Source organism: Poecilia reticulata, linkage group LG15 (genome assembly GCF_000633615.1).
Source record: "Poecilia reticulata strain Guanapo linkage group LG15, Guppy_female_1.0+MT, whole genome shotgun sequence".
NCBI classification, from domain to species: domain Eukaryota; kingdom Metazoa; phylum Chordata; class Actinopteri; order Cyprinodontiformes; family Poeciliidae; genus Poecilia; species Poecilia reticulata.
The window spans coordinates 18,549,219-18,576,252 of NC_024345.1; the positions used below are offsets into that span (position 1 = coordinate 18,549,219).

A 27,034-nucleotide genomic window follows, 5' to 3' on the forward strand; every position below is an offset into this window, starting at 1 on the left:
TGTTAAATGGCGTTTTAACTAAAACTCTGAGGTGTGAAGTCCTACAAGGGGTGCGAGTTTTAATGTTTTTATCTTTTTTTTTAATACTCTTTGTCTTTCTAACTGTTTATTCACTGTCACATGCTGTTTTTATTTTAATTATGTAAAGCACTTTGAAATGCCTTGCTGCTGAAATGTGCTATACAAATAAAATTTGATTGATTGATTGATTAAAACACATTCGTGCTTTGCTTAGGTTCATGGTCGGATGCGGCCGTTGTGATGACTGGTTCCACGGCGACTGCGTCGGCCTCGACCTTGCCAAAGTGCGCGAGATGGAGGAGGAGGACCAGATGTATGTGTGCTTAAAATGCTGTGAGGAGGAAAGTAAGAAGGTGGATCCTGAGCCCTCAGCAGAGCCCAAGCCAGAAGCTCATGAAGTGCAGGATCATAAGCCGCCTCAAAAACCCCGTCCAGGGTCGTCCCAGCCGCTCGCGTCAGGGGGCGTCAGACCAGTAAGGAAGGTAAGCAGAAGTCATTTGGGAGGTCTCAGTTAAATAATCTGTTTTTTTTTAAATTTATTTATCTGTTTTTATTTTACTAAGATGTTTGTTTCCCCAGCTAATTCATCCTCTATTAATCATAGCCAGTGTTTCCACTATGTAAGGGTTTGTTTTTATGTTGTTTTTACTTTGGCTGGATGAGAGGTGTGTTCACACAGGTGTCTGGATAACACATTTCACTCACGCATTCAGTTTCTCACACACTATTCTCACCTACCAAATCTACTAGCTTTTCTGTGTCACTGGGGACTTTTCTTTTAATGCACAGTTTGTTCTGTTTGTCTTAATGAATTGTCTAAGTAATATAGCTAATGCATTTCGTTTCTTTTTATTTTGAAACAGGAGGCGGAAAGGAGACAGTCCACAGATGTCAAAGAAGCAGCTCATAAAACAGGTGCGGATAACAGCTGTGAATGTAAAAAAAAATATTTCTGTCTAGTTCTGTTTTTAACTTTATCATGTCGGCCTTGAGGCCAGAAGGCTTCCTTGGTTCAGCTTCCCTGTAGGAATATCCAAAAGATTTACCAAACACTGACATGGACCAAACAATCTGCAGTACTTGGTTTTATTTTTTAATAAATATTATTCTGCTTTACATATGTATATATCTTTAGGGGTGTTTTCTTTGCCAGACATACATGAGAGGAATTTAAGCACTTGCATATTTGATCAAAAGCAAATTTTAATTAATAGAAAATAATTTTGAGATTCACCTGTGCAGACCATTTCATTTCTAAAATACTTACTTTTTTTGTTGCTTTTTTCAGTCAAATACATTTAATACAAAAACATTTTAATATATATTTTAATTTTATTCATTTTGGCTTGATTTTTGATGCTTGGAATTAGGTCTGGAACAATTTATCAGATTAATTGTGATGAATCAATTATTAACATACTACTCAACATATTTGGTAATCCATTAATTATTAACTGGAATACCAGGCTAAAAAAAATCCATTTACTAAAAGAACAACATTCAGCGAAGTAATTAAGTCAAAATTGTATAAAAATATTAATTTTGCATTTAAGGTAAAAAAAAAAAAACCTTTAAATGTCTTCTACACAGAATTCCTCAAATGGCATAGTTTTAGCTTCACCTGGTTTAAATGTTGCAAATAAATGAATAAAAAACTCAATTAAGCAACTTTTGCTCTTTACATATTAATTGGTTAATAGAAAAATTCCTCAACAGATTAGCTCTACTCTGTATTGCTGTTAAATCAAGCAGAAAGAGCTGAGCTTTTCACATGTTGCTGATGCAACCTTTACTCCAAATGATTAAGCATTTACGAAAGGAATGCTATGTTTTTGCATTTTTTGCGATAAAATGCTGATTTCTTATTTATAAAAACATTTAGTATCGTTTTAATATGTTTCTAATAGTGCATACAAATTTTTAAGTGGTGAAATAAAAAATCTGCAGTTCAATCTGCAAAATCTGATTAATCATTAAATTATTCGATTGGAAAAACAATTACTAAAATAGTTGTTGCTGAAATTTCTGCTGAAGTTAAATTTGATAATCCTTTGATATATTGTTTTGGTAACTCACAGTTACATTTAATATTTGTCACCTAGGCTGATCATATTCACATTCTCTCCTCGCAGGTAGTCTGTCCAAACACGAATCTAAAAGCAAGGCTGCGTCTTTGACTTCGAAGAAGCCCGTGTCTGTGGAGGCAATCAGGAAAAGTGTGCGTGATTCCCTGAGAGAAATTCTCACACAGAGGTCAGTATATTTTAGAAGTAAATCCAACTGTTAACCCTTTCTGATCGTATTTCCATGACGACTCACTTTCTCACAAATCAACCCTTTGACCTCACATCTCTGTGTGCGCGCTGTCAGGAGCGAAAAGGGGAGACCCTTGGCTCCACAGCATTAGCAAAGAAGTGATACGATGTGTGTCATATTTTCCCCTTAAAGCCCAATATCTGGGTGACCTCGGGGTCATTTCTCTTTTGCAGGCTGTCTAGTTACATTCAATGTTTCAAATTCAACCACTTGTGTGCTATTTTCTACTGTTATTCTCTGCAGAAACTATGGGTCACATCACAAACAATGTCTTATTAAATTTTAAATGTACCCAAATTTTTTTTTTCATAAAATGTATCTAACTGTCTTAAATGTGTATATTCATAACTACAAGCTCCACATTGCAAGGAAGTGCTAAGCACCATTGAAAGGAATTTATACCCAGATATTTTAATATTACCTGCAATAAAATGTTAGGCTTTAAAAATATTTTAATCATAAGCTTTAAGTATTGTTTTAATAACTGATATCCCGTTCATTTTAGGTTGAAGGATTCGGATCTAAACATCCCAGAGGAGAGAGCCTCTGAGGTTGCCAAGAAGACTGAAAGAGAGCTGTTTCAACTTTATAAAGACACTGACCTTAAATACAAGAACAAGTACAGAAGCTTGATGTTTAACCTAAAGGATACAAAAAACAATGTAAGTGCCTATTTATGCCAGGCATAATCCAGATGTTTGCCATTATATACCATCTGCATTTAGTAATTTGTAATCGTTTCCTTTTGCAGGTTCTGTTCAAAAGGGTTCTCAATGGGGAAATTTCTCCTGGTAACCTTATTCGCATGAGTCCGGAGGAGCTGGCCTCAAAAGAGTTGGCTGCCTGGCGACAGAGAGAGAACAGACACGTATGTGATTCGTAATGTTTTCTCTTTGTTACTGCGCACACGGACGACTTGTACTGGCCTTGTTGTTGAGCTTTGAAACTAAAAGTGAATCTCAAGAGGTTATTTTTACTCTATGTTGAAAGTTTGCATATGTTTGGTCTGTTTTCTTGAAGTATGCTTGAATTTTTAAGAGGGGGAAAAAAAATGAAATGTTTATTCTGTTTTAGACTATTGAGATGATTGAAAAGGAGCAAAGAGAGGTGGAAAGACGACCCATTACTAAGATTACCCACAAAGGTGAAATTGAAATCGAGAGCCAGGAGCCGATGAAAGCACCGGAGCCTGCAGAGGTAAATGGCAAAGTTTAAAGCAGAAATAATTTTTCTTTTTCTTAAACATGGCCAAAAGCTGTTCAATGATACACCCTGAGTTTTTTCTTCTTCTTCGCTTTTAGCTTGAGCCTCTCCCTAAAGTGACTGAAGAAGTACCAGAACCCCCCAAAGTCCCAGAAAGAAAAGAAGAGAATACAAAGGTTGAGAAAGACACTACAAGTCAACACAAGTCTCACTTATTCGATCTGCATTGCAAAATCTGCACAGGTAAGACATTATTTTTCTGATTGTGATCTTACTAAACAAGTTAGCGTTCCAACCATCTAACTTGGCTTATTGTATTTTCTATTATAAGGTCGTATGGCGCCCCCAGTGGAAGAGGCCCAAACCAAGGTGGCTAAAGTTGCAACCACAGTGGTGCGGAGGCATTCAGCTAAATCAGAGGAGGGGAAGAGCACGCCGCCGCCGCCTCCAGCTGACGACGACCTGCACCTCACCGTTTTGGAGGAGAGCTTCAGAAATGCCAAATCAGGCTTTGAAGCAAGGTGGGAGGCACTGCTTGACCTCATGTGACTTTGCCTCTTGCAAGTTTTTCTCACTGTTGCTTGCCTCTCTTTTTTTTTGCTACAGGTCAGATCACGTGGCTGGAAGAGACGAAGAAGCAGCTTTCCTTTCCAACTTGAAGACCCTGTGGCGAGGATTCATTCACATGCACTCGGTGGCAAAACTTGTGACAAAAGCTTTTCCCGTCTCAGGCATTTTGGACAACTTGTCGGAGGTAAAGCGGATGCGGAAAAGCATGTTCAGATTCTCTCGTAAAAAGTAAACACTACAGTGAAGTGCAGTTGGAAATAGGCGTTCAGGTGCAACCTATGAGAAGTGTCTGGATTAGCAGCTGTGTGCCTCTTACACAGCTCAACAACACTCAGGGAGTAACTTCAACCCAAAAAAAAGAGTCTGAAAGGCTCAAATCGTTTGACTGCACCGTAAGTGGCTGTTGTTACCTGTGAAGCAGGCACAAGAACTGCAGAGACATGACCCAGATACTTGCAGGATCCTTGCAAATGTAATACAGTAAAATAATGATTAAGAAAAGCAACACAATTTTACTTTGTCAAATAAAAAAGAAGCATCCAGTAAATGGCTTCAAGTCTTTAAATAGTTTTTAACAATCTGGTAAATTTGCGTTTCTAATTTTGTTGGTCTGTACTGTGTTAACTGTGTTAAATTTATTTATTTTTGTCTCAATAGGACCTTCCAGACAGCATCCAGGTTGGTGGAAGGATAAGTCCTCAAACAGTCTGGGACTATTTAGAGAAGATTCGGGCAACTGGGACAAAAGTGAGTATTGGGCATTTTTTTCCCTTCCTTTAGAATCGAGCAAAGGCTAAAATATGAGCTAGTAATCTCCACCTGAATTAATTTATTGTAAGTATTTTGGTGCACGTGGATGAAATGACAAGGATTTTACTTCATATAGAAGTTTTCTAAGTTGGATTCCACATTTTTTTGCACTGAACATTTATTTTACAGATTCAAAGTTATTAGGAAAAATAAGTAAATCACAGAGACCCTGAACAGAAATTAGTGGGATTTCAAGAACATCATTAAGAAATATTTTTCCTAGCTTTTCTGCTATGAGCGGTCATTAATGGCTTACATTAATCACAGTTATGTCATGCTGTGTGTGGGAGAGCAGTCCTGATCCCATAAAACACGATCTTTAGTTATTTAGGACAAAGCCAAAATTATTGCAGAGATGACATTTTAAAGTTGCTTCAGCATCTTATATTAACAATTAGTGCATTTAGTGACTAGTATTATTTTTAAAAAAGCAGTTTTTATTTGTATTCTTTGAGAGTGTAGATCCTTACTTTCTTTCTGAAAATGCCAAATGCCTGCCAACCTTTTCATATTTCACCGGCTGAACGCTCAATAAAACAAAAATAACTGGTGTGTTTTTAATGGGTCAGAAGCTGTGGCCTAACTTAAAGTGGATGCCTAATTTAATCAGGCAAAAATTTATAATGTTATTAAATGTTTGTTTTTTTACCAACACATGGATTTTGTTTCATTAAAGGAGGTGTGCCTGGTTCGTTTCTCCCCGGAGACAGAAGAAGATGAGATCTCCTATACTCTTCTTTATGCCTACTTCAGCAGCCGTAGGCGTTTTGGGGTCGTATCCAATAACCTGCGACAAGTGAAGGATATGTATCTCATTCCTCTTGGTGCCACAGAAAAAGTTCCTCATCAGCTTGTTCCCTTTGACGGGCCAGGTAACTAGGGCAAGAGAGCGTTTGTAATTGTCTTGTTTTTATTTTGTGAACTTACTCATGCAACACTTCAAAATAATCGGTATCTCCGACAGGTTTGGAAAGCAGCCGTTCCAACCTCCTCCTTGGACTCATCATTCGCCAGAGACCAAAAAGAGATTTCCTCACTGTGGACGTGAATGAATCTACGATAATTGTACCAGAAACCAAGCCCATCGCAGTTACCACGAAAGTCACAAGAACCACTGAGGAGGAGGAAAAATTGTTCCTGTCTTCTCTGACCGCTCCTCTCAAAAAAGAGGTGGAAAAACCCCTCGATACTAACGAAGACGAGCCTGTTGCCGATTCCTCCGAAGAACCGGCTGCGACAGAGGAGCCGGGGAACCAGGAGGCACAAAAGCCGCTTCGCTTTCTTCCAGGTGTGTTAGTGGGATGGGGAGGGGAATTACCTCCTCTGCCAGATGTCGGAGATAAACCCGCGACAACAGGACACGACACCCCGAAGACCAAGCCTGCTCCCAAAACAGATGCATCAGCCGGTGACTCAAAGGGTCCGACAGCTGGTGCCTCTTCTCGTTTTCTCATCAGGAAGAAAGAAACTAAACCTGTTAGAGCTGAACCGGAGCCGCCGTGTCCGTCTAACGCGTCTGCTTCCAACACCTCCTCGGGAAAAGTCTCTCCTGTTGTGGTCCATCACACATCAATCACACTGAAGGATAAGCCCCCAGATGTATCGACTGAAGCGTTCCTGGTGAGCATGTCGGCATATCCGAGTGGCACTGAAACCGCCGGTTCTGCATCAGCAAACAAAGGCAGCTCTGGCCCATTGTCTGAATCTGAAAGGGAAACAAGTGAAGGGAATTTGCCGCTGCAGTCAGAATCCCAGGCTACTGCAGATCACACAAACAGCTCAAAAGCTCCTTTAAGTGGAATACTGAAAAAATCTTCAGCGTATTCCTCAGAGAACGTAGATAAAACAATGGTGCTACAAAAGGATAAAGCCTGCCTTCCTGATGTTTCAGGTCCTAAACCAGTCCCTGTGTCAAGCAGTATTAAAAAGGATCCACTGTTACCATTTCACCAAGGATATTTGCAGCTCTCACAGGCCAGGCACAAGCTGGAAGAAATAAATCAAACCACTTGTAAATCATTTCCCAGTAAGGATGATCCTAGCCCGAGTCATCCTGGTGCTGCAGTTAGTCAAAATCCGAATCCTCCCGAAGCCCAAGGACATCAAGAATTGTCAAACACAGAAGCCTCTGAGCCAGTCTCTGACAGCTGTAACAACTTAGGTGCCACGACTTCTAATACTATGTCCAACTTGAACACAGAAGACCAGAATGTTAATATGCAGGGAGATCAGGACGGCACTTCAGAGGCCCTTCCTCCGCATCCCGAAAGCCTTTCAGAGCCGTCCAGCCATATACCGCCCGGGGCCAGAGACCAGAAACTTCTAAACGAGCGCTACACAGACCCCTGGGAGAGGCCGCGAAACACCGAAGACAGAGACCACTACGGGAGGCACAGCTACCACAAGGACTCGTACCATGAGAAAAAGAGCCGGCACCACGACAGGGAGAAAAGGTACGGCGACGACGACAAGTACAGGGAGAGGAGCAGGCACCACGGCCACTCAGAAGACCGCCACGGCGAGAGGAGGAAAGAGAGGCATCACAGCAACGACTACAGCGGCCATCACAAGGACAGACACAGGCACAGGCGGGACTCTGACTACGAGAACGGACGTAGAAATTCTAAAGACAGCTACTCGTCGTAATACTGTTGCTTTGTTTTTTTGTTTTAAAATCCTGCCTAAAGAGTGTTTTGAGCTCTTGAGGACTTGATGCATCTTGATCACATGGCTGGTACATGCCACTTTTCTACACTGGCAATTGATAAAATTATTTTATACAAGAGTGAAGTTCCATTTTATGTTATTAATGGTGCAGCCAAATGAGATCCCAGCTGTTTTTTTTGTGTTTTTTAATTCAGACCAACAAAAGAATACTGGAATGGTTTAACGATTTATCTCTTCTGTATCTTGTTTATATTATGCTGCTGTACTATCAGTCTCCCGGTCACATGCAACAATGTGGGCGAACGGAGAACATAAGATGAGCTCCACATTTTAGCTTGAATGTTTAACACGATATTTAATTACGGAAAATCTAAACAGCAGCTTTGTGCTTCATTTCCTATTTTAATTTCTTTTTAACTGCTTCGATGTTTTATAAGCTTTCGGTTGAGAAAGTGTGTACATTTTGGCTTGTAAAATACACTAGAGATGTGTGCCTTTGCACCGTGTGTTTATGTACAGTTCATAATAAAACTAATCCTTTTGTATTGGTAATTATTACCAAAGGTGGCTTTTTTTTCTTTTTTTTTTTAAGTTGCTACGTTCAGTAAAAATATACAAGTGTTAACCCACATGTTTAAAAAAAAAAAAAAGAATAGCATGATCTGCTTTTATTTAAAACCAATTAAAACAGTGTTGCCCTGAAAAGAGTGATGGGTGGCGGTCTTTTAGTTTCCACACCATACCTGTCGGTGTTGTTCACGGGCAGAAATATTTGCCAACAGCTGACTTTATATTTCTTGCAATTAAGGAAAAAGTAGCAGCAGCAAAAGTTTTTTGTCAACCAACTGAATGGCATTAGGCTAAATAATTGCAACATTTACGGAGGGACCATGCTTTGTTACTTTGTAATACCAGAGAAAACTGAGGATTTGAAGCCCAAAGCCACAGTTTGGCAGACAATATTTACATTATTGAAACCATAACATTTTGTAGCCTTGTTCTACCTTGATAGTCGTAACCAGTAAATGCAGAGTTTTCTTAAGGTGAACATTTAAGATCCCAGCTTTGGTTTTTATTTGATAGTGGTCATAAGACAGGGTCTTAATCCTGTGACGGCCACGTCGAGGACTGAGTCTCCCGTATCTGGATCTGGTCCATAGTCAGTCTTTAAATGCAGAGCATATGGGCTACAGCTGCAGAAGACCAGATCAGGTATGTCAGCCTAAAAAGAGGAAACGGGTGACAATTCAAACAACCTCACCAAAATCGGATAGTAACAATAATTTGATGTCAGTCTCAGTTTTAGCTGCAACACATATAGCAAGACCACAAACATTGATCCAACCTGTCTTGTATAAATACTATGTTGACAATTGAGAATGAAACAGCCTGCTTGAATAATGTTACAGACCATGTCCAGTCCTGATAAATACTGTTGACAAGATAATGCTTCATGCCACGAAGTTTACAAAATCTAAAATAGTTTCTAAACGTGGATTTATCTGAACTCCAAATACCTCATTAGTCGCCTTTAGGATGTGGTGGAATGGGAGAGTTCAATCCTGAATGTTCATCCTACAAATCTTTAGGAATTGTGTTATACTATTATGTCAAAATCGCCCAGGAATGTTTCTAACAGCTTGTTGAATCTATGCCACTTAAGGCAGTTTTAATGTTATAAAAGGGGTTCAACCTATGAATAGCAAGGTGTACAAATTAAAATGACCAGTGAGTGCATGAATGGCCAATCTCTGGAAAGATGCTAAATTATTACCTGGACAAAAAAATAAAGTGAAATAGAGAACTTCAAATTCTTCATAAATAAGATTTATTCCACAATTTTTTTGTGTTTTGAATGCAACTCAGTTAAATTACTATTACTCTACAAAACTATATACAGTCTTCAATAAATAATTGTAGAATTCCTTACACTCCTGTTGTCTTTCCTCCAGCTTTTGTAGATGTCCAAAATTAAGAGTTTTACTATCATTCAATGCCTTCAAAAATATTAAAGCCTTCACTGTTTTTATGAAAAAGCACCGGGTTCCCATCTCCAAACAAGAACACATTTCTGATACTTCCTTCAAAACCCTTTGAAAATATCCCAGAGGTGACCACTGATGCATTTCTGTAAAATTCAAACCCGCCAAAGTAAGCCACACCCCCAGAGTTTAAGGCTACATATCTCTCAAATGGGTCCAAATCTTCAAACAGGATTTCCTCGTTGTTGAGAAACGCCTGAATAACAGTTCGGTTTAGATTTAAAGACACGTTATGCCATCTTTTACAGCAGAAATTGTGATTTCTAAAAGTTACTGGAAGGGTAAGTCTTTCTCCAAGATTAACTGCAATCTTCAAATGTCCTTCCTCAAGTCCAACTGCAAGGTAGTCATCATCTTCCTGTTCGGCCATCCCTAGCCACATTATCAAACCGTCACTTGAACTGGCATAGACACTAAACGAAACCTGCGTAAATTTTAGGTTTCTAATGTTAAACCTCTGATCTTTGTATTTAATGTGAGAGTTTCCAACAAACCTGAATATGTCTGTGGACATTCTAGTGTCGCAATGTGTTCCTCCCCATCCTAAGAGACAAATGCATCTGTAGGAGAGCACAGTAGATGGAGATGGAGCACATACTGAGCCATGTCTGCAGTTGTTGTTTACACAGCTTACAGACTGGTTGCACAGAGATCCAGTCCACAATGACGGACATGTACATATGAATGAGTCAGCCCCTGTAGCTTTACATTGACCTCCGTTATGACACACTTTGTATCCACAGGCTGTGCCGTCCCAGTCCTCGATGTTTGCTCCACCAATAGCTCCTGTCTCTGTTAGCTCAAGTTCCCGACCATTGATTATGAGTTCTCTCAGGCCGCCGGTGAAGCTCATTGGCTCATGTTCAGTTGCTTCAGGGCAGACAAAGCTCAAAGTGGACACGCCTCCGACAAATATGTTAGTTGTGACATCGAGTGTAGTCATCCCCTGAGTCCTGTTTTCTCTAACCTCCTCGCTGTCCAGGCTGAGGAAGCCTTGGTGACCAGTTCGGCCAGCCTTCACCACATGCCATCTCCTGCCACCTGAGAGGTCCACAGTCCGGATTGACTGCAGAACATGGGTGCCATCACCTAAATTGTATCTCAACTGGACAAACCCAGATGTCAAGGAGAGACAGAAGAAATCTCCTGGGAAAAAAAAAAAAAGCATTTCTATTGTTAGTTGTCATTATTTTTTGTGGTGGATAAAAGGGTTCAAAATATCATATTTGTAGGTATTTCTGTATAATTCTTGGCAAAGCACAAAAATGTTTAGCATTTGGCACTTATTGTGACTGTAGATGTTGCAAATGTTCACTTATGACAAGCAGGATAATCTGTTGGTTGAGAACTCTGTTGTTGTCATTGTTTTATTTCAGTTATATAGAAGCACAATGATTAACAATGGTTGGAAAGAGGTTGGAATTAGGATTAGAAATATGGCTTGAGTTAGGGTTGGTTGTCGGATGCAGGGCTGGAATTAGTGTTGGAGGGAGAGTTGGAAGTGGTGTTGAAAGGAGGTTTAGGACAAGGCTCAGAGGAAGGAAGGTTGGTAGTAAACCAGTGTCTTTCACTACCACTTCACTAGTGTCTTTTACTGCAGACTAAGCATAATGTAGGCAAAAACTTGAAGATGGATTTTATGAAATCTGTATAAGATATGACAAAAGCTAAGATAAACACAAGTAAGTTAAGGATAGGCCGAATGTTTAAAGTGTGAGTAGTGTTTCTAGATGCAAGAATTTGATTTCAATTGGGCCCAAGATGAGCAGAAAAAGCTGAACATTTCATAAACCATAGAGGATGTTAATACCAAAAGACATAGTTATAACATACTTAAGGAGCAGAATATGGGAAAAGTTGAATGGTTGAAATAGCACAAAGTATGCAGGAAGAAGGTGATCTTTAACTATAGATTAAACGTCATCACCTGCTCTGGCACCAAGATGCTGTGCAGAATAGACAAGGATGCCATCAGGTGACAAAGGCTGGAACTGCAGTTCAACAACAGTCCTGTGCCGAATGCTCATTGGAGGAAATGACATCCATGAAGACTGGTTAGTACTAAAGAATGGGTCAGTGATCCTCACAGCTGAATGGAAAAGACAAGGCAGAAGTTAAGTGAAAAAAGTAACCCACAGAAGATACAAATATAAACAGCATGCAGTTCCTTGAAAGATACTCAAACCACTTGTACTTTTTAAATTTGTGTAACATTACATCTGCAAACATCAATATATTTTACAGAAATTTGATTTGATAAATCAACTCAAAATACTGTATATTTGTGAACAGGAAAGAAAAGGAAACATGACTTTTTTCTTTTTTTTTTTTGCTAATAAAAATCTGAAATTCTGTAATCACCCAGCTTTTAACAAGTGGGTGTTAAAAGCCCTTTCTAACCACGAGATGTCTCTACCAGCCTTGCACAACCTTTGATATAAAACTTGGTCAATTTTCTTAACAAAATAAGAGAATGAGCTTCAAAAACACTTCCATCCAGTATTTTTCTCTATAACTTTGAAAATTTTTTTTCCCTGATGAAAAAGATCCCCACTCTATTGTGCTACCGCTACAAAGTTTTACTGTGAATTGTGTGTTCAGGATGATGTGCAGAGTTATTTTTCCATCACATAGCACTGATTTGTCTCAGGTTTCCTGTGTCCCCAACATAACGCATAGCAAACTATAAATAAAACCTTTTTTTTATAATGTCTTTCTTCACAGACCTTTTTCATAAAGACCAGGTTTGAGGACTGTAGAGTTGACAGATTATCCTACCTGAACTCTGCAGCTCCTCCAGAGTAAGCAGCTTGGCTACTTCTCTGATCAATGTTGACTTGGCAAAGCCTAAGGTAGAAAAATATGTCTTTTTTTCCTAAATGGTCTTTATTAAATGCATGACTTATTAAGGCAATTAGTTGCATCAGTGTAAAGGAGTCAAAATACAAATGGATGATAATTTTTCATATAAAAACTCTCCAGTTAAGCACAACTTTTTGTTTTTTCTTTCACAGAAAGTCCCTCTAAAAATATAATGCCATTTCCGGTTGCATTGTAATGTGTAAAAGTACAAGGGCTATAAATACTTTTGCAGCAGGCTTTATTTTTAAAAAAAAAATAAAAAAAATAAGGATTGGTAGGTTCTGCGTTGCAACCTGTCTCACAGTGGAGTCCTGCAGTCCCCAAGGGGCACTGGCAGGTATATCCATTCGGCAGAGGGATGCAGGTGGAGCCGTGGGCGCAGAGAGGGGGGGGGCGGTGTTCAGGATCACACACAGACACGGTCTCAGAGCAGAGGGTTCCTTTCCATCCGGGTGGGCATTGGCAGCTGTACACAGGAACAGTCAAGCACATTGTAACACCTGTAAATTCTGCCATTCCCTTTACTTATATGCTTTGCAACAACACTGACTAGACTTTTGTTTTTGCTCCTTTTTTGCCATGAGTTGTAGTCAAACATCCAGACCTTTTTTTTTTATAAACACAATAGATGTGTTTTTCCCAAATACGGTTCACAAATCTGTCTAGGTCTGTGATGGTGAGCACTTTTCCTATGCCGAGATAATCCATGTGGCCTATCAAGATGCTGATTAAAAAGCATGATTACTGCACAGGTGTGCCTCAAGCTGGTCACAGTAAAAGGCCGCTGTGAATTGGGCAGTTTTGTCACACAGCACAATGCCACAGATGTCACAAGTTTTCAGGGAACCTGTGACCTGGCATAAGCCATCTCCAAAAACGTTTTGGAAAATTTGGCAGCACGTCCAACCGGGCCCACCACCGCAAACCATGTGTAACCACACCAGTACCAGACCTCCACAGACAGGTTTGAGAACAATACTTGAGAGAAATGTAGAAAACATTTGGATGTTTGAGTTCAGCTCATGACAAAATGGGAAGAGAAACAAAAGTGTTGCATTTATACTTTTGTTCAGTATAATTAAAATCTAGTCATTACAAAATGGAATCACTGCAAAATATAACCAATGAATGCCAAAGATTTTTAACTCACTAGACAGATGAACCAGAGTCCACACACGTCCCCGCATTCTTGCAGTGAACGTGAACACAGGGGGTGACTCCACATTGACCCACACTACGCCCGAAGGCTGGATGCCCTGCAGGTTGCCCCAACGCTTGAAACTTCCCATCTCTCCTGGTCCGAAACTGAACATCAAAGATGCACCCTGTGAAAGGAGCCGATACAGATGTTAGAGAGGCATTTTCTTATTTTAAGCAAGTGGACATAAGTTCAGATCCAAAGTGTGATCCAAATACGGATGGGAACAGTATAAAGCAAAACAGATACAGGAAAAATAATAAAATAAATAAATATATATATATATTTAACAATACCTTAAACATGCATGATCTGGTATCTACAAAACTACAGATTCCACAATGGCATCATTTAATAAACAAAAATGAAGCCAAAATGGCGAGATTTGTGGGAAAATAATGAAGTTATAATAATAACACATAAAAGTTAAAATAAATGATCAAATAAAATATAATAAAATATATTGAAATAGAAAGACAAAAAAGAAATACATGCAAAATATTATATATATGCTAAAATGGGGAGTAGTTAAATTATTAGTAGTAATATTACCATGTTTGTAGTTCTTAAATCCACCCACTTGCACCGCATGTCTACTTTTTAATTTGACGGTCCTCTACGAGATCCTCTCCATCTGTTATCAAGCTTATCCATCTCCACGTTTGCTTTTTGTTATTACAATTCAATTTTAGCGAGAAAATATTTGTTTTGGCCTGCACCTCCAGCGCTCGGGGCCTTCTATAAATAAAAAGAGCCGAACTCGACCCTCGCAGTCATCTGCCCATACAGACTCTTTTCTCTCAGCTGCATTAGTCATTGGCATAAACAGGATGCCTGGGAAATGTCATGCTCATTCATGAATATTCATGGCATGATGCTGTCTGCTTGGCAGATTCAAGTGGTTGTTGTGATGCAAACACACAACGTCAAAAAAACAAAAAACAAAACGGAAAATTAACGGGGAAGATTAGTAAAGACGGTGTGCCTCGATTCAGCTGCGTACCTGTTCGTTCAACCAAGAAACTCAAAGCACGCCGCATGTTCTTTCAAAGGCTGTAAATAATTTGCATTGTGACACAACGTAACCAAGATTCATAACAGAACATTTCCCTAACTTAATCAACTGAGGTTTTAAGTGACAGACCAACACTAATCATTGCATAATTGGGAAGTGGAAGATGTAGGACATTTTTGCCTAATAATTTGTGGAATGGAGATGAAATGGAAAAGGAAGAAGAAAGCTATTTGTGGAAAATAAGCAAACCGAGTCGTATTTACAATTTGTCACAAACCACCAAAGGGTTAGAGTTGATGTGTGGAGATAAAGTAAATGCGCAAACATTTTTAATCTCTAGATGTGACACTATCCGATAAATGTGCAATTGCAATTGCACTGAAAAGCGGTTCTACAAAGTATTGACCCACGGAGGATGAAGAAAAATGCATGGTGTGATTTTTATATTTCTTTGGAAACATTTTTGACTATATCTTTTTCCATCAACTGCAAAATCCTAATAATAAACATTTGTAGTTGCAGTGTGACAAAATGTGAAAAGTTTCAAGCGGTATGAATACTTTGGCAAGTGGCTGTATTTTGAATCGGCGACAGAAACATGAGGGCAATCATTTCTGTTTTTGTTTATTTGATCAGCAGTCTAAACAGAGCGACTCTCTATCCCCCTGCTGCGGCAGCCACACAGCCTGCTCTTTCACTTTTCCAGCAGGGGAGTGTGGATCTGTTGATAACCGGGACTGAAGTGCATTATCAGTGTGTTCACTGCCAGCCATCATGATTAGGGCTCGAGGAAGGTCACACAGATCTGATTAGACGCTCATGAGTTCTCATTACATCCTGAGTAGAAAGGTTACGGTTCCACCGGTGTGGCCCTGCTCAGGTAGCGCTTTCCAGCAGGCGATAGTGACACAGTTAACACAGCAGGAAAAGAACAATGTCTTTACTTTGGTTGATTTGATTTTTGCCTTGTCTGGCGAACAGAAAAATGAATTCCAGATGATGAAGAAGAAAACATACAAAGCACTCCGGTCCCTTATGACTAAAAAGCTTTTGTTCCACTCAAATTGATCAGCCGTGACTTTTTTATAATGACAAGCTTCATTGCTGTGGTGCAGAGATTGCCAAATAGGGTTATGGCGCTATTCATAGTGGCTGTCATCATTACAGTGGTGGCAATTTTTGCTGCACAGCACTTCACATTAGTAGGCAAAATGAATACCCTCCAAAATCAGTTCTCACAGAGGGTCGCCAGGGAGAGAGCATAAATGACGCTGGTGTTGACAAAAGATTATTTGGATAGTGCCCTTGTTCAAGTGACTTATCAGTAGTGGAATGAATTTACACACAACACACTGTACAGGGTATGAAGCAATTACAGAGTGGAGATACAATCAACCTCAAAGCTCTGTTCTGGCCTGTAATTCCCTTTTCATTACAGACCTTCCCTCTGCTTGCACAAAGACAAAGATCCTGGGAGAAAGTCCAAGCCCCAGTGCTCCCGCTGCAGATAGCAGTTTTTGGGCTGTAATAAAGCCATTGAAGTCTTACCTTGAAAGCCTTGACGGAATCTGGAGCCAAGTGGCAGCAGTTCAGGGGTGAACTCATTATATCCACCTACAAAGAGCTGGTTGAAAACATTGAGGCCCACCAGAGGTCCAGGAGAATATCCTGTTCTGTTCCGCTGCCCGTCAACCTGAGGAAGACGTATAGTGAAACATCAATATTCACGCCGGAGCCTCGCATCTGTAGGCGTCGGGAGTAGGAGGACAATTTCACAATCTGCTGAACCTGGCGAAATGTGCAATCTCAGATTTATCGCTCAGTTCGTGTCCACTTAATAGTCACCCTCCCAGGTTTTTGCCTCTAAACAGGCTTTTATAGGGCACCGAGTCACCAACGCTCTCAAATCTTGTTTTAAACAAAAAGACGGAAAAAAAATCACCTCCTGCAGATTTTTACACTAATGTCAGATGATGCAAACATCCTGTTTCACTGGTTACTACAGTGAATTGACTTGTTCAGAAAAGAAAGTGAATGCTTTACAAGAAAACACAACAGCATAACAAATACATCGACATCATTTTGAGTATATGAGCATAGTTCAGTATAGTAGCTCCTGTCATGTTTCAAGTTTAACAAAAAGCAATAAGTAAATGAGCTAAGCATTCACGGTATGGAGTCATATATTAAGGCTTTTAAATTTTATTAAGTATGCTTTATATTTGACCAAAGATGCCATGAGAAACTGGCGGGGAGACTGGAATCAAACATTTTTCAGTCTGAAACTTGTCACATTCTTTTACAAATGAGTTTTTTGCTAAAAAACAAATTATCTTCTACTAAGACAGACGATGAACAAATGTCGCACAATGAACAAACAGATGTAAAAATGAAAGAAATAATACAAAAATGTAACAAAGCATTAAATTACCTTCAGCCACCCTGTTCTTTTGGACCTTCCAAAGATAACGGTGTGGATGCTCATGTGATAGTTGAGTCGATCGCTGGCTATGGTTGCTATTCCTGATCCGAGGTTAAATCTGTGAACAACCCTGCCGCTTCGTAGTCCTAAAACAAGGAAGTCGTCCCCGTCGTTGCCTGAAAACATGTGGACATGGAGGTCATTAGTAATGATCGGAAATATAAAGTAAACATCCTAACTTAGACATAGGTGCATATTGCATTCTTCATATGATCACTGGTGATGGTAAAAATGTGTATAAAACCTAGACAGAAAGTATTTCTTATAATTTCAGACAGAAAAAAAAATATGTTCTGAATTTAGGCCCTTGTTCAGACTTGTTTGTCACAGTTCCAGTTGTTTTAAATGTAAATTATTGCTCAGACTGTGGATAATGGACATTTTTTTAGAGAATTTTATTGCTGCCATTTTATGTCTTAAGACACATCTTTCCTACTTTGAATGGCTTTGCTAATTTAATTAAAAATAATTACTTCTTAGTAGTTTTTTTTCTTAAATAATGTATTCACATTAGAAGTTAGATTTTTCCAAAACTTTCAGCATGGATGCCAATAAATACGCAGGCACTGGCTCCCTGTTATTGCTTTTGCAAAGTGTGTGTGCTACTTGAGCCCACGTCAAATAATTAGTGCTACTACATTCCTTGATGATGCTGACAAGAGATGCCACTTCATTAGAGCAGTTATCCTGTGAAATGTTCACATTTAATCTATTCTTATGTTGTGCCTTTTGTTTCCAAGCGTACAGTCGCAGCACACTCTTTTCACAAGTGTTTCATTATCCGCATTGCTCTTGTATTGTTTTGCCTCCACCTTGATGAACTGATCTCTCAAGAGAAAACAAGTGCAGAGGTCTGTAAGATGTGATTTAGTTTGATCCCTTTTTTTATTCTAGATGAAATATGCTGCTGACAATGGCGCAGCAGTTACCTGCAACCAAATTTGACCCCGCAGAGGAAAAAAAATTACTAATTCATTGTGAGAGCTGCCAACAGCATCTCGCCTCAAAGCGTGTCTGAAGTTATTAACTAAAACTTTCAGGATGATTGGTTTGCATGTTCGGTTTGCGCGAGACGCAACAACTCTGCAGCACGCAAGTCAGAAACAATAAAACATTTGCTGGAAAACCTGTGATTTTTGGATTGTGAAAGTGTTCATCACAATCAGGGAAAAAAAAGCCCCTAGGGAGGTGGTGTCTTTGTTTAGAGGAGAGGAGAGGGAATGTCCCTTACTTAGTACATTACCATAAACTGGAAATGACCAAAATGGCTTATATAGCCTAAAAACGGATCAGTTTTCTATCTTCACTTGCTGGTTTGATTCCTTTTAAGCACATCCGTGGGTGACAGGGTTCAGCTCACCTTGTCCCTTTTGTCCAGCAAACAGAATCAGGTTGTCTCTGGCAGCAGATGAATTATTTGCGAGCGTGAACCTCAACTTGAACTCGTAGAAGAAACTGAGGCTGGGGATGGAGGTGTAGGCCACAAACGATGTGTAGCCAAACTCATCAGTTCCACTGAATCTGGCACGAGTTATATTGATGGCTGAAAGGAAGAGAGGGGGAGAAGAAAAAAATAAATAAATCTCACCAGCAGCTGTGAGGTCTTCTCTGCTCGAGTGATAATCTAGCAAGAGGTCTGATTCATAATCTGCTTCCTGGCTTACCAAAAGATGGCACTATTGCCCCATATTACAGACCCCGGCTTAAAGTAACATGAATTTTCTTTTCTGATGCTATTAGATGATGACCTGTTTTCAAATACTACCACCTCCTCACTCCTATTCTATTTTCATCAGTGGCTGTTTAGAAGAGATTCTGGCATGCAGGCTTTACTTTAAATGCGATGTTCACAATGATCCAGATGATTTTCAATTACAATCTTCAATTTACACATTCAGAATGCATGGTTGATTCACTAATGTTCCCCTCTGCCTTTTATCTGAGCACACCCATCTACTTGATTTTACACAAGGGACCCAGTGTAAATTTGCCCACGCTCAATCAAAATAACACGCTGCCATGTTTAGGTTTTTGTTCATCAGTTTTCTTAATATCATTGAGGGCCCAGAGTGAAAAACAAAACAAAAAAAAACCCTGTTCTGTCTTCTCTGTGCGGAAGCTCCTTGCATGTTCTTCTGCAGCCTCGGGCGATGGCTAAGAGTGCTTCAGAGCACCCTCTGTGACTGCCCTCGGCTCAGTTTGCCTACTAAATTATTAATAAAGCTGCAAATGCTCCGGTTATTGTCTGCTAGAGCAGTTTGCCTCAGTGAATTGTCATCGCGCTTCTTTATCTGCAAACTGGGCTGTGCTTAATTAGATCATACACATATGCTGATGTATATCTCTGCCATTAAGTTCATTGCACTCATGACATCAGACTAGTAATAACACATCAACACCCTAAAGTTAACTAAATAAACTGTCTGTCCATGCATTTATACAGCCCAATAAGAATTTCTAATCAGAACTGATTTTGGTTTTAAGGTGACAGCATTTAAACGTAATTGCTTTTCTACCGTAAAATGATTGATGGGAAACAAATAGTTTATGTAAATGAAAAAGGAAAACAGCTCCTCCTAAACTACAAATAGTTGAAAATCCTTGACATGGCGCAGTGCTCAAAATTATTTTACAAAGACTTCCATAAATCTTGATCTTGTTTAATTTGTTCTCACAATTTCAATTTAAATAATCTAAATCCTCTTATCTTCAGAGGATTTCAAGATATATAATACTGGTAATTTTTGAAGTCTTTTGAAACATCTCACTGTTTTTTTAGGACTGCACTGTATTTAGCACCATCCATCCTTCTATGAACTCAGATTTTCTTATTTCTACAAAAGAAAAGCAGAACCACAGCATGATGCTGCCTCTACCATGTTTCATAGAATGGATAATAGTGTTTTTCTCCACAATTAGAGTTTTGCATGCAGGCCAGTAAGCTGAATCATAGTCTCAATGTGACCAGAACAGTTTCTCCGACATTGTTTGCTGTGTCCCCTACATACGTTGTAGCAAATAAAATATTTTATGGGATTCTTTGACCATTTCAACAATTATCCCACTCTTTCTCAAAGGGGAAAATTTATGAGGCTGGTTGTAATTTGTGAAAAAATTACAACTATGAATTTTCCTGCTGACAGATTCTTCCACCTGAGCTGTTGATCTCTGCAGTTCCTCTCGATCTACTGTGATCCTTACATGATTATCAGTTTAGGTGGATGACAACGTTCTGATAGATTTGTAGTTGTGCCAAAATCTTTCTTCTATCAGATGACAGACGTAATTGTCCTCTGTGAGATGTTTGGTAAATTTCTCCTCGTCTTGTCTGCTGTGCTTCCTGGTCTCTATATTGCTGTTTACTAATGTTGTCCAACAAATGTCAAAGGCTTTCACAGAAAAAATGAATTTACATTAAGATTAAATGAAACTGAATGGACTTTATTTTTTAATCAAGGGACTACTGAAGGCAATATAACTGAATTTTATTTGGCAGTATCAGACTGAAGGAGGTGAAATACAATTTTTTTATTGGTGAAAATTTACAAAAAGTACATGTAAACATAATTTTTTTAACTTAGTATTTCACAAACTATCACATTAAAGCAATGCACTGTCATAATACAACCAGAAATTTCAAAGCATGGAACAGTTCAAGACGTATGGCCTCTGACTGTTTATTTTGCATGGATTAAGAGAGAATCAGAATGCATCATAAAATGAACCATAAGATGTAACTTTTGGACAGCAGAAATAAACTGCTACATCCAGTCAGGGCGTATTAAACATTACTTCCACTTTGCTGTGCATTTGTGTTATATAGTCCAAACCGGCAGACGCTGCAGAAGTAAAACAAAATGACATGCAGCTCAAGATCGTGAAATGAGTTCTGACATAAAACTGCTTGCACACAATGTGCATCTTTGTTTCTCTCTTCATCCACAAAGAAGCTCAGGCTACTCATGATTTCTAAAAAACAGCCCTGGATAAAAAACAATTTTTTTTATATAATAAAAGGTTAAAAAACATAATAAATCAATACTAATCAGAGGTGCTGATGCATCCAAAACTTGAACCAAACTGGAGCGTTTGTTAATTTAGTGTGTAAAATAAACAAGCTTAGCCACCCTTGGGCAGAATACATAATTTGTTGATCTAAGAGGTAAAAGAGGTGAAGCACTGCAACCCCCTGCAGCAAAATTACCATAACATATTAGCATTGTTCAATGCTAATGCACAGCAGTTGTATTTAATGTTGTGGGCATGATTCAGAACATGACAGACCTGAATTGACTTGAACTCCTTCAAGGGAAGAAGTAATAACTCAGAATTATCAGCTCATAATAAGTCCAGAGGTGATAAATCCCTTCTGTGGCAACAACAAGCGAACACCGACTCCTTGAAATAACTGATGGGGAATCTGAAAATGAAGCTATCACAGGGGTACAAATAAGGTTATAAAAATATATCAAAGTGCTTTGGGCAACAATTCTCAATACTTTGAAATATCATGAAGAATGAAGAAAAGGCAGTTAAAGTAAAATGAAAATCCAGAAAAGATCTGCAAGAGCAGCACGACTCCCAGGCAAACCTGCACTCCCACCAAGAAAAACATGAAGTAAAACTACTTATGATGTTCTAGATTATGACTGAACAGCCAGGGTTCATATTAAAGTTGAAGTTATCTGTGATTTAATTATAAAATCTACATTATACAAAGGGGAAATTAGAACTGAAAATTAACTGAGCTCATAAAGTCTTAAGAGACAGAAGCACACCTGTTAAAAAAAGAACGTCTCAGCCAATGCAAAGCTCAATCACTAAAGTGTTTAATTTTTAGATTTCGAGGTCACTTAAGTACAAGAAACTGCACTGATAGAAAGAACAAATTACTCTAAATATCCGTTAAATCTGAGTGAAAGTGACCAAACTAACCAAACCATCTAAATCTGAACCTAAACTTCTTTTTGAACTACATTAGAGAAGACAACAGTTTTCCATCACCAGTAAATTTGGAGATTATTAAAATAAGCAGTGGTGAATTTTAAGATTAGGAACAAAAGTCTTTTACTGGCATTGATATTTGATGTTAGACTCATTTTTGAGTTCCTTCTGTTTTAGCAGACCCAAAACCAACAAAATATGTTACTAAGCAAAACATTTTAACAGGATAATATTTTCGTAAAAAAAAAAAAGTGTGACATAACCTTGAAGAATGTTTTCGCTATCTAACAGCTAATTGGTTGTTGTGTGAGTGTGGGTGTGTGTTTGTTTTATTATGTCAAATTCTGAAGATTATTTACTTGCATTTACTTTTTCCTGATTTGTTGATCTATTTCTGCTCGACTGGAAACATTTGATACGGAAAACAGATGAGCAACTTTTTGGCAAACCAGACAAATATTCAGTTTTAGTGATGTAAATCTGCGAAAACGTCTAAGAGAGATCTGTATAGTGTACGGCAAAACTAATGATATCCCTTGAATTTCACATTGCAAGTGCAAACTCCTGTGTATTTAAGTGGGATTTTATATAATAGACCAACATGAAGAGTTCAAGCATCTCCACTGATAATGTGGCCACTACAATGTCTCATAGGAGGAGAAAGTGTTCAGAGTGGCCTGTAGTGCTAATTTCCCACCTCATTTGTTGGCCAAAAGATTCAATTGCTAATCTACCCAGAGAACCTGCTCAACTTCTTGTATGATGTGTTCTATGCATGGCTTATGGCAAACTACCTACTGGACTTGTCATGACTTTCTTTCAAATGACTTTCTTTTTATCACTCTTCCATTGAGATCAGATATCTGAAATCTGGACTTTTTACAATTCTAACTAAAAACATAAAGAAGAGTTTAAATACTTTTGTACAGGACTCAATATTAAGATATGTGTACATTTAATACAGAGTACAAATAGATCTCGTAAGTCTGATACTGAATATTTTTCAAATGTCTGATGATTTATGCTTTCGAGGCATTCCACCTTCAAGTCCTCGCCTCTCATTTTCCTACCTCTTGCTCCTTTGTAGTTCCTTGTGAAATGTGTAACTAAAGACTGCATATCAGAACGAAACAATAAAAATATTACTTGTAAAGGAAAGACTTGCAGCTGTTTCAAATGTCCTGGCAGATGAACAGCGTAAGCTCTCTTCTAAAACAGCAGAGAAGAAAAAAAAAAAAAAGACAGCTAGGCTCCCATGTAATTACTGTTGCTATTTCGCAAAGGCGCCACACAAAAAGTGGTGCAAAGTTCCAAGAACAAAAAAGCCCCAGGAGGCAGGGGGGAGTGATCACTTTTTGACTTTGATCTAATCTGATGTTTCAGGATTAAAATTCAAATGTCAGCCATGTACTTAGCGTGAAAATAGAAGGTTAGGTTTCTGTGTTTGGCAAGTGGGTGCTGGGATTCTGACGGAGGCTGCGGCATGGCTGAGCGACTTATATGCCAAGCACCCTGCTGCTGCTACAGTCAGTCTAGTCAAGCAAAACCTTTTGTTTCTGCGTGTCACGACCTGTGAAGCCCACAGATTTTTTATTTTTATTTTTTTAATGGCACTGCTCCGGGGCTGGGTTAAAGATTATAAAACGGCATATGAAATACAAAAAGTGTAAAAAGTTAACGTGGCAGTCATTTATCAGCTATTAAATGCCTGCATAATAATACCGTGGCACGACTTTATAGTCATGTTTGCAAGCTCTATATAGCTGGTGTCAGTCATACACAAGTGCATGCAGAGAAATAATGTCTTTCACTGGAGATCCAGTTAGAGGAAATAGATCTTATAAACTTTAAATAGTCTTTTAAAATATTCAGCAAAGCAGGGATGAGTTTGATTATCTGACTCCTCTGCTGGAGGAGGACGTTTCTGCCTCCTCAGCACAATTCAGTTTCATTAATCCTTTTTTATTCAACAACAGACTCTGATTATACCAACTGCTCAAGGCTTTCATCCACCAACTGTTTGCAGAGCCAACTCTTAATGAATTTGTATCTGCATTAACCACTCTGCAACGTTCTGAAACAACCGTGTTTATCACCTACTTTGGTCGCAGAGTAGCCCCTGTCGTCCAGAGGGGCATAAGCAAACGGCCTCCAGCTGTGACTTTGGGATACACGTAGCTCCGTGGCTGCAGGGTCCACGCTCGCAGGCGCTGAGCTGGCACAGTCGGCCCGTGTGGAGTGGCGGGCACTCGCAGAACCAGTCGTCGGCGTCACTGTTTTAAGCAGAGACATCGTTTTAGCTGCTGCTTTCTGCATTGGCTCACAGAACAATGCTTGAGGGAAAAAAAAAAAGAAAAAAAAAGAATGAGATAAATAAACTAACAAGAAAAACCCAGATCTGAGTGGATGGTGAAAGCAAATGTGTCCAGCCAGAGGGAATGAAAGTAAAAAAATCTTCTGATAATGGTTGAGAAAAATACAAATCCTATTAAAGTTTTCTTCATCTTACTAGTTACAGCAGGGGCACATTGTTTTGATGTTTTTGTTTTGCATAGGTGAATATACACTCTCTGAATTATAACAGCAGGTAGCAGGTCATTAGCAGTATGACAGTCAAAGGAATACCAAGAATTTATATAATAGTTTGTCTCCTTTTCTTTTCTGTTTTCTTTCCCCCGCACTTCTTCTCTCAGCAGGAACAGAAAGATGATCCAACATCTGAAGTGATATCTAGACTGGGACTTTATAAAGTGCTCTTACGACATGCACAATTCTAAAAAAAGGTATAAGATAAGACAGTGGAAGCATCGGTAGGGTTTCAGACTTTTAAATTAATAATGCTTTTTGAGCAGCAGCACTGTAGGATTTATTTTGCTCCTTCAGAAAATGGTTTCTATGAATGAAATATTTACATTCTGCCATCAAAGCTGAGCATTGTTCGAAAAGACTGTGCCTGCTAAGACACAAAAAAGGATTCTTTACAACATAAAATACGTAATATGAATGATTTTCATGATTAACAAATCAACTGTATCTTTGCATTTCTTTTTAAATGCAAAGATACAGTTGAAATCGGATGCCATGCCCTGAATAAAAATACAAAAGTAATACATGTTCTATCACCGTCCGACATTAAATCATCTTAATACTTATTGTTTTAGGTCAGTTTGGATTAAAAAAAGGATTTCTATTAGCTAAAGGCCAAAAACGACTGAAATAATTGTTTTAAAGACTTCTGGTTTTCACTTCAAGAGTTTTGGAAACTCTTTCACAAGTTTCTCACTACAGCTGCAATTTGTCCCTTTAAAGGTCACAAGGAAGCAGTGTGTGTCTGGAGATCAATTTCACAAGAGTAAAAAAAAAAATAAATAACTTACAAGAATGAGTAACAGAAGTTGATCAAAGCCATATCACCATCTGGACTTTTCAAAATTACTTGGCCATGCAATAATGTTAGAATTTGTCAACTTTGAATTAGAATAAAACTAATTGAGAACATTTATCTTGCCTATTATTTTCAAATGTGTGAGATATAAACAATTTTAGTAATCCTGTCAGGAAATATTTAGTCTGATTTATTATCAGTGAGAATTTTTTTTTTTAAATGTACATATCTGGTTTCATCTGTATATGGCAGCTCACTGTCTTTGCCATCTGTGGTTTTTGTTACAGCAATAGAAAACAATAGAAAATACTGATAAGATGTGCCAGAAAAGGCACAGATGTTTTTTTTTTTAATAGACTGACAACCGACATGAAGAAGTTTGGTTCTTTTAAATTGGATAAATTGCCTTTAAAGTTGTCAATTAAATGTGATTCTTAAATTGCATGGGGTTTTGTTTGCAAATTCCACAGTTTCTAAAATAGTCTAAAATACAGTCAAGATACCTCAAGAGCAGACGACACGTTAACTATAGCTACAGGGTTTCTATCGTGGGTGAATAGGTTCAAAGATCTTTATTTTCTACACCAAAGTGTGGCCGAAATTCAGCAAGCCATACTTTTTTCCCCAAAATACAGAGTGCAGGAACTGTGAACATTGAAAACCGACATGAAGGCCATTTTCACACATGAAATGCAGCTCTAGAGTTGAAATGCTGCAAAGATGTTCCAGACCGGTGGCAAGTGAGAGCGCAAATGTCAGCCGACTTTGTTCTGGACTCGCAGATATTTTCAAGCAAAATCTTGGGGAGATCAGAAAATGTGAGCAGCATTTAAAAAAAAAAGCAGCAATTCTTGGCGAGAGTCTTTCTAAGACAGTATGCTAAACAGTACCTTCAATCATTATGCCTTGCAAAAATATTCACACCTGTTGAGCTTTTCACCTGTTGTCACTTTACTAAATCGTTATTAGGACTTACATGATAGGCTAAAAATATGTATTCTTTCCCTTTATTCTTTAACTTTATTCTGACATGCTTAAATACAATTCAGTTTAACCACTAACCCTGAAAAGTCACCTAGTTACTAAAAAAGTAAAAAACTTAAGCTGTTTGTAATTTAATCTTTGTTTGAATAAATCCATATTTTCTGTGAATGCAAGAAACAAACAGGGGAGGGATAACATTATGCAAAAGTTTAAAGCAGGTTTAGAATATATATATATATACATTTTCAAGCTATAAATATGCCACACAGCTTGGTTCAAGTAGCCATTACGAAATGGAGAAAGTATGGTACAAGTGTAAACCCATCAAAGCACAGCTGTCCCGTTAAAATGAAAGGGTGAGCAAGGAAAGCATAAACAGGCCCGTGGTAACTCAGGGAGAATGGAGATCCATAACTGACAGAAATGCAGTTTCCCATCATCTGCAGGTCACATTGGAGAATCTTAGTAGCTGTTAACTCCACAAACCTGGCCTCTGTGACAAGAATGACAACATTGCAGAAAGAAAGCATAAACA

General features: G+C 38.6%; 2 protein-coding genes across 7 annotated transcripts in view; one reads left to right on the top strand and one right to left on the bottom strand.

Annotated features, from left to right (window-relative positions):
• The window catches only part of phf3 (PHD finger protein 3), a 14,803-nt gene extending 6,665 nt beyond the window's left edge, over window positions 1–8,138 (top strand). For all 4 annotated transcript variants that reach the window (XM_008429841.2, XM_008429842.2, XM_008429843.2 and 1 more), the window contains 12 exons: window positions 236–503; window positions 885–936; window positions 2,154–2,274; window positions 2,843–2,999; window positions 3,089–3,205; window positions 3,412–3,534; window positions 3,639–3,783; window positions 3,872–4,061; window positions 4,147–4,294; window positions 4,768–4,857; window positions 5,597–5,792; window positions 5,885–8,138. In XM_008429841.2, the coding sequence (XP_008428063.1) occupies window positions 236–503; window positions 885–936; window positions 2,154–2,274; window positions 2,843–2,999; window positions 3,089–3,205; window positions 3,412–3,534; window positions 3,639–3,783; window positions 3,872–4,061; window positions 4,147–4,294; window positions 4,768–4,857; window positions 5,597–5,792; window positions 5,885–7,566 (3,289 nt within the window). In that variant the 3' untranslated portion in view covers window positions 7,567–8,138. The remainder of the gene's footprint in view (window positions 1–235; window positions 504–884; window positions 937–2,153; window positions 2,275–2,842; window positions 3,000–3,088; window positions 3,206–3,411; window positions 3,535–3,638; window positions 3,784–3,871; window positions 4,062–4,146; window positions 4,295–4,767; window positions 4,858–5,596; window positions 5,793–5,884) is intronic.
• eys (eyes shut homolog) overlaps window positions 7,801–27,034 on the bottom strand; it is a 175,276-nt gene continuing 156,042 nt past the window's right edge. The window contains exons 44-53 of one of the 3 annotated variants that reach the window (XM_017309078.1): window positions 24,231–24,403; window positions 18,547–18,729; window positions 17,136–17,302; window positions 16,253–16,397; window positions 13,642–13,816; window positions 12,785–12,957; window positions 12,408–12,476; window positions 11,557–11,718; window positions 10,597–10,775; window positions 7,801–8,809 (exon numbers count right to left, since the gene is read on the bottom strand). In XM_017309078.1, the coding sequence (XP_017164567.1) occupies window positions 8,660–8,809; window positions 10,597–10,775; window positions 11,557–11,718; window positions 12,408–12,476; window positions 12,785–12,957; window positions 13,642–13,816; window positions 16,253–16,397; window positions 17,136–17,302; window positions 18,547–18,729; window positions 24,231–24,403 (1,576 nt within the window). In that variant the 3' untranslated portion in view covers window positions 7,801–8,659. Of the gene's footprint in view, window positions 8,810–9,398; window positions 10,776–11,556; window positions 11,719–12,407; window positions 12,477–12,784; window positions 12,958–13,641; window positions 13,817–16,252; window positions 16,398–17,135; window positions 17,303–18,546; window positions 18,730–24,230; window positions 24,404–27,034 lie in introns of those variants that run through there. The other 2 variants (XM_017309076.1, XM_008429846.1) reach the window with 2 other exon arrangements.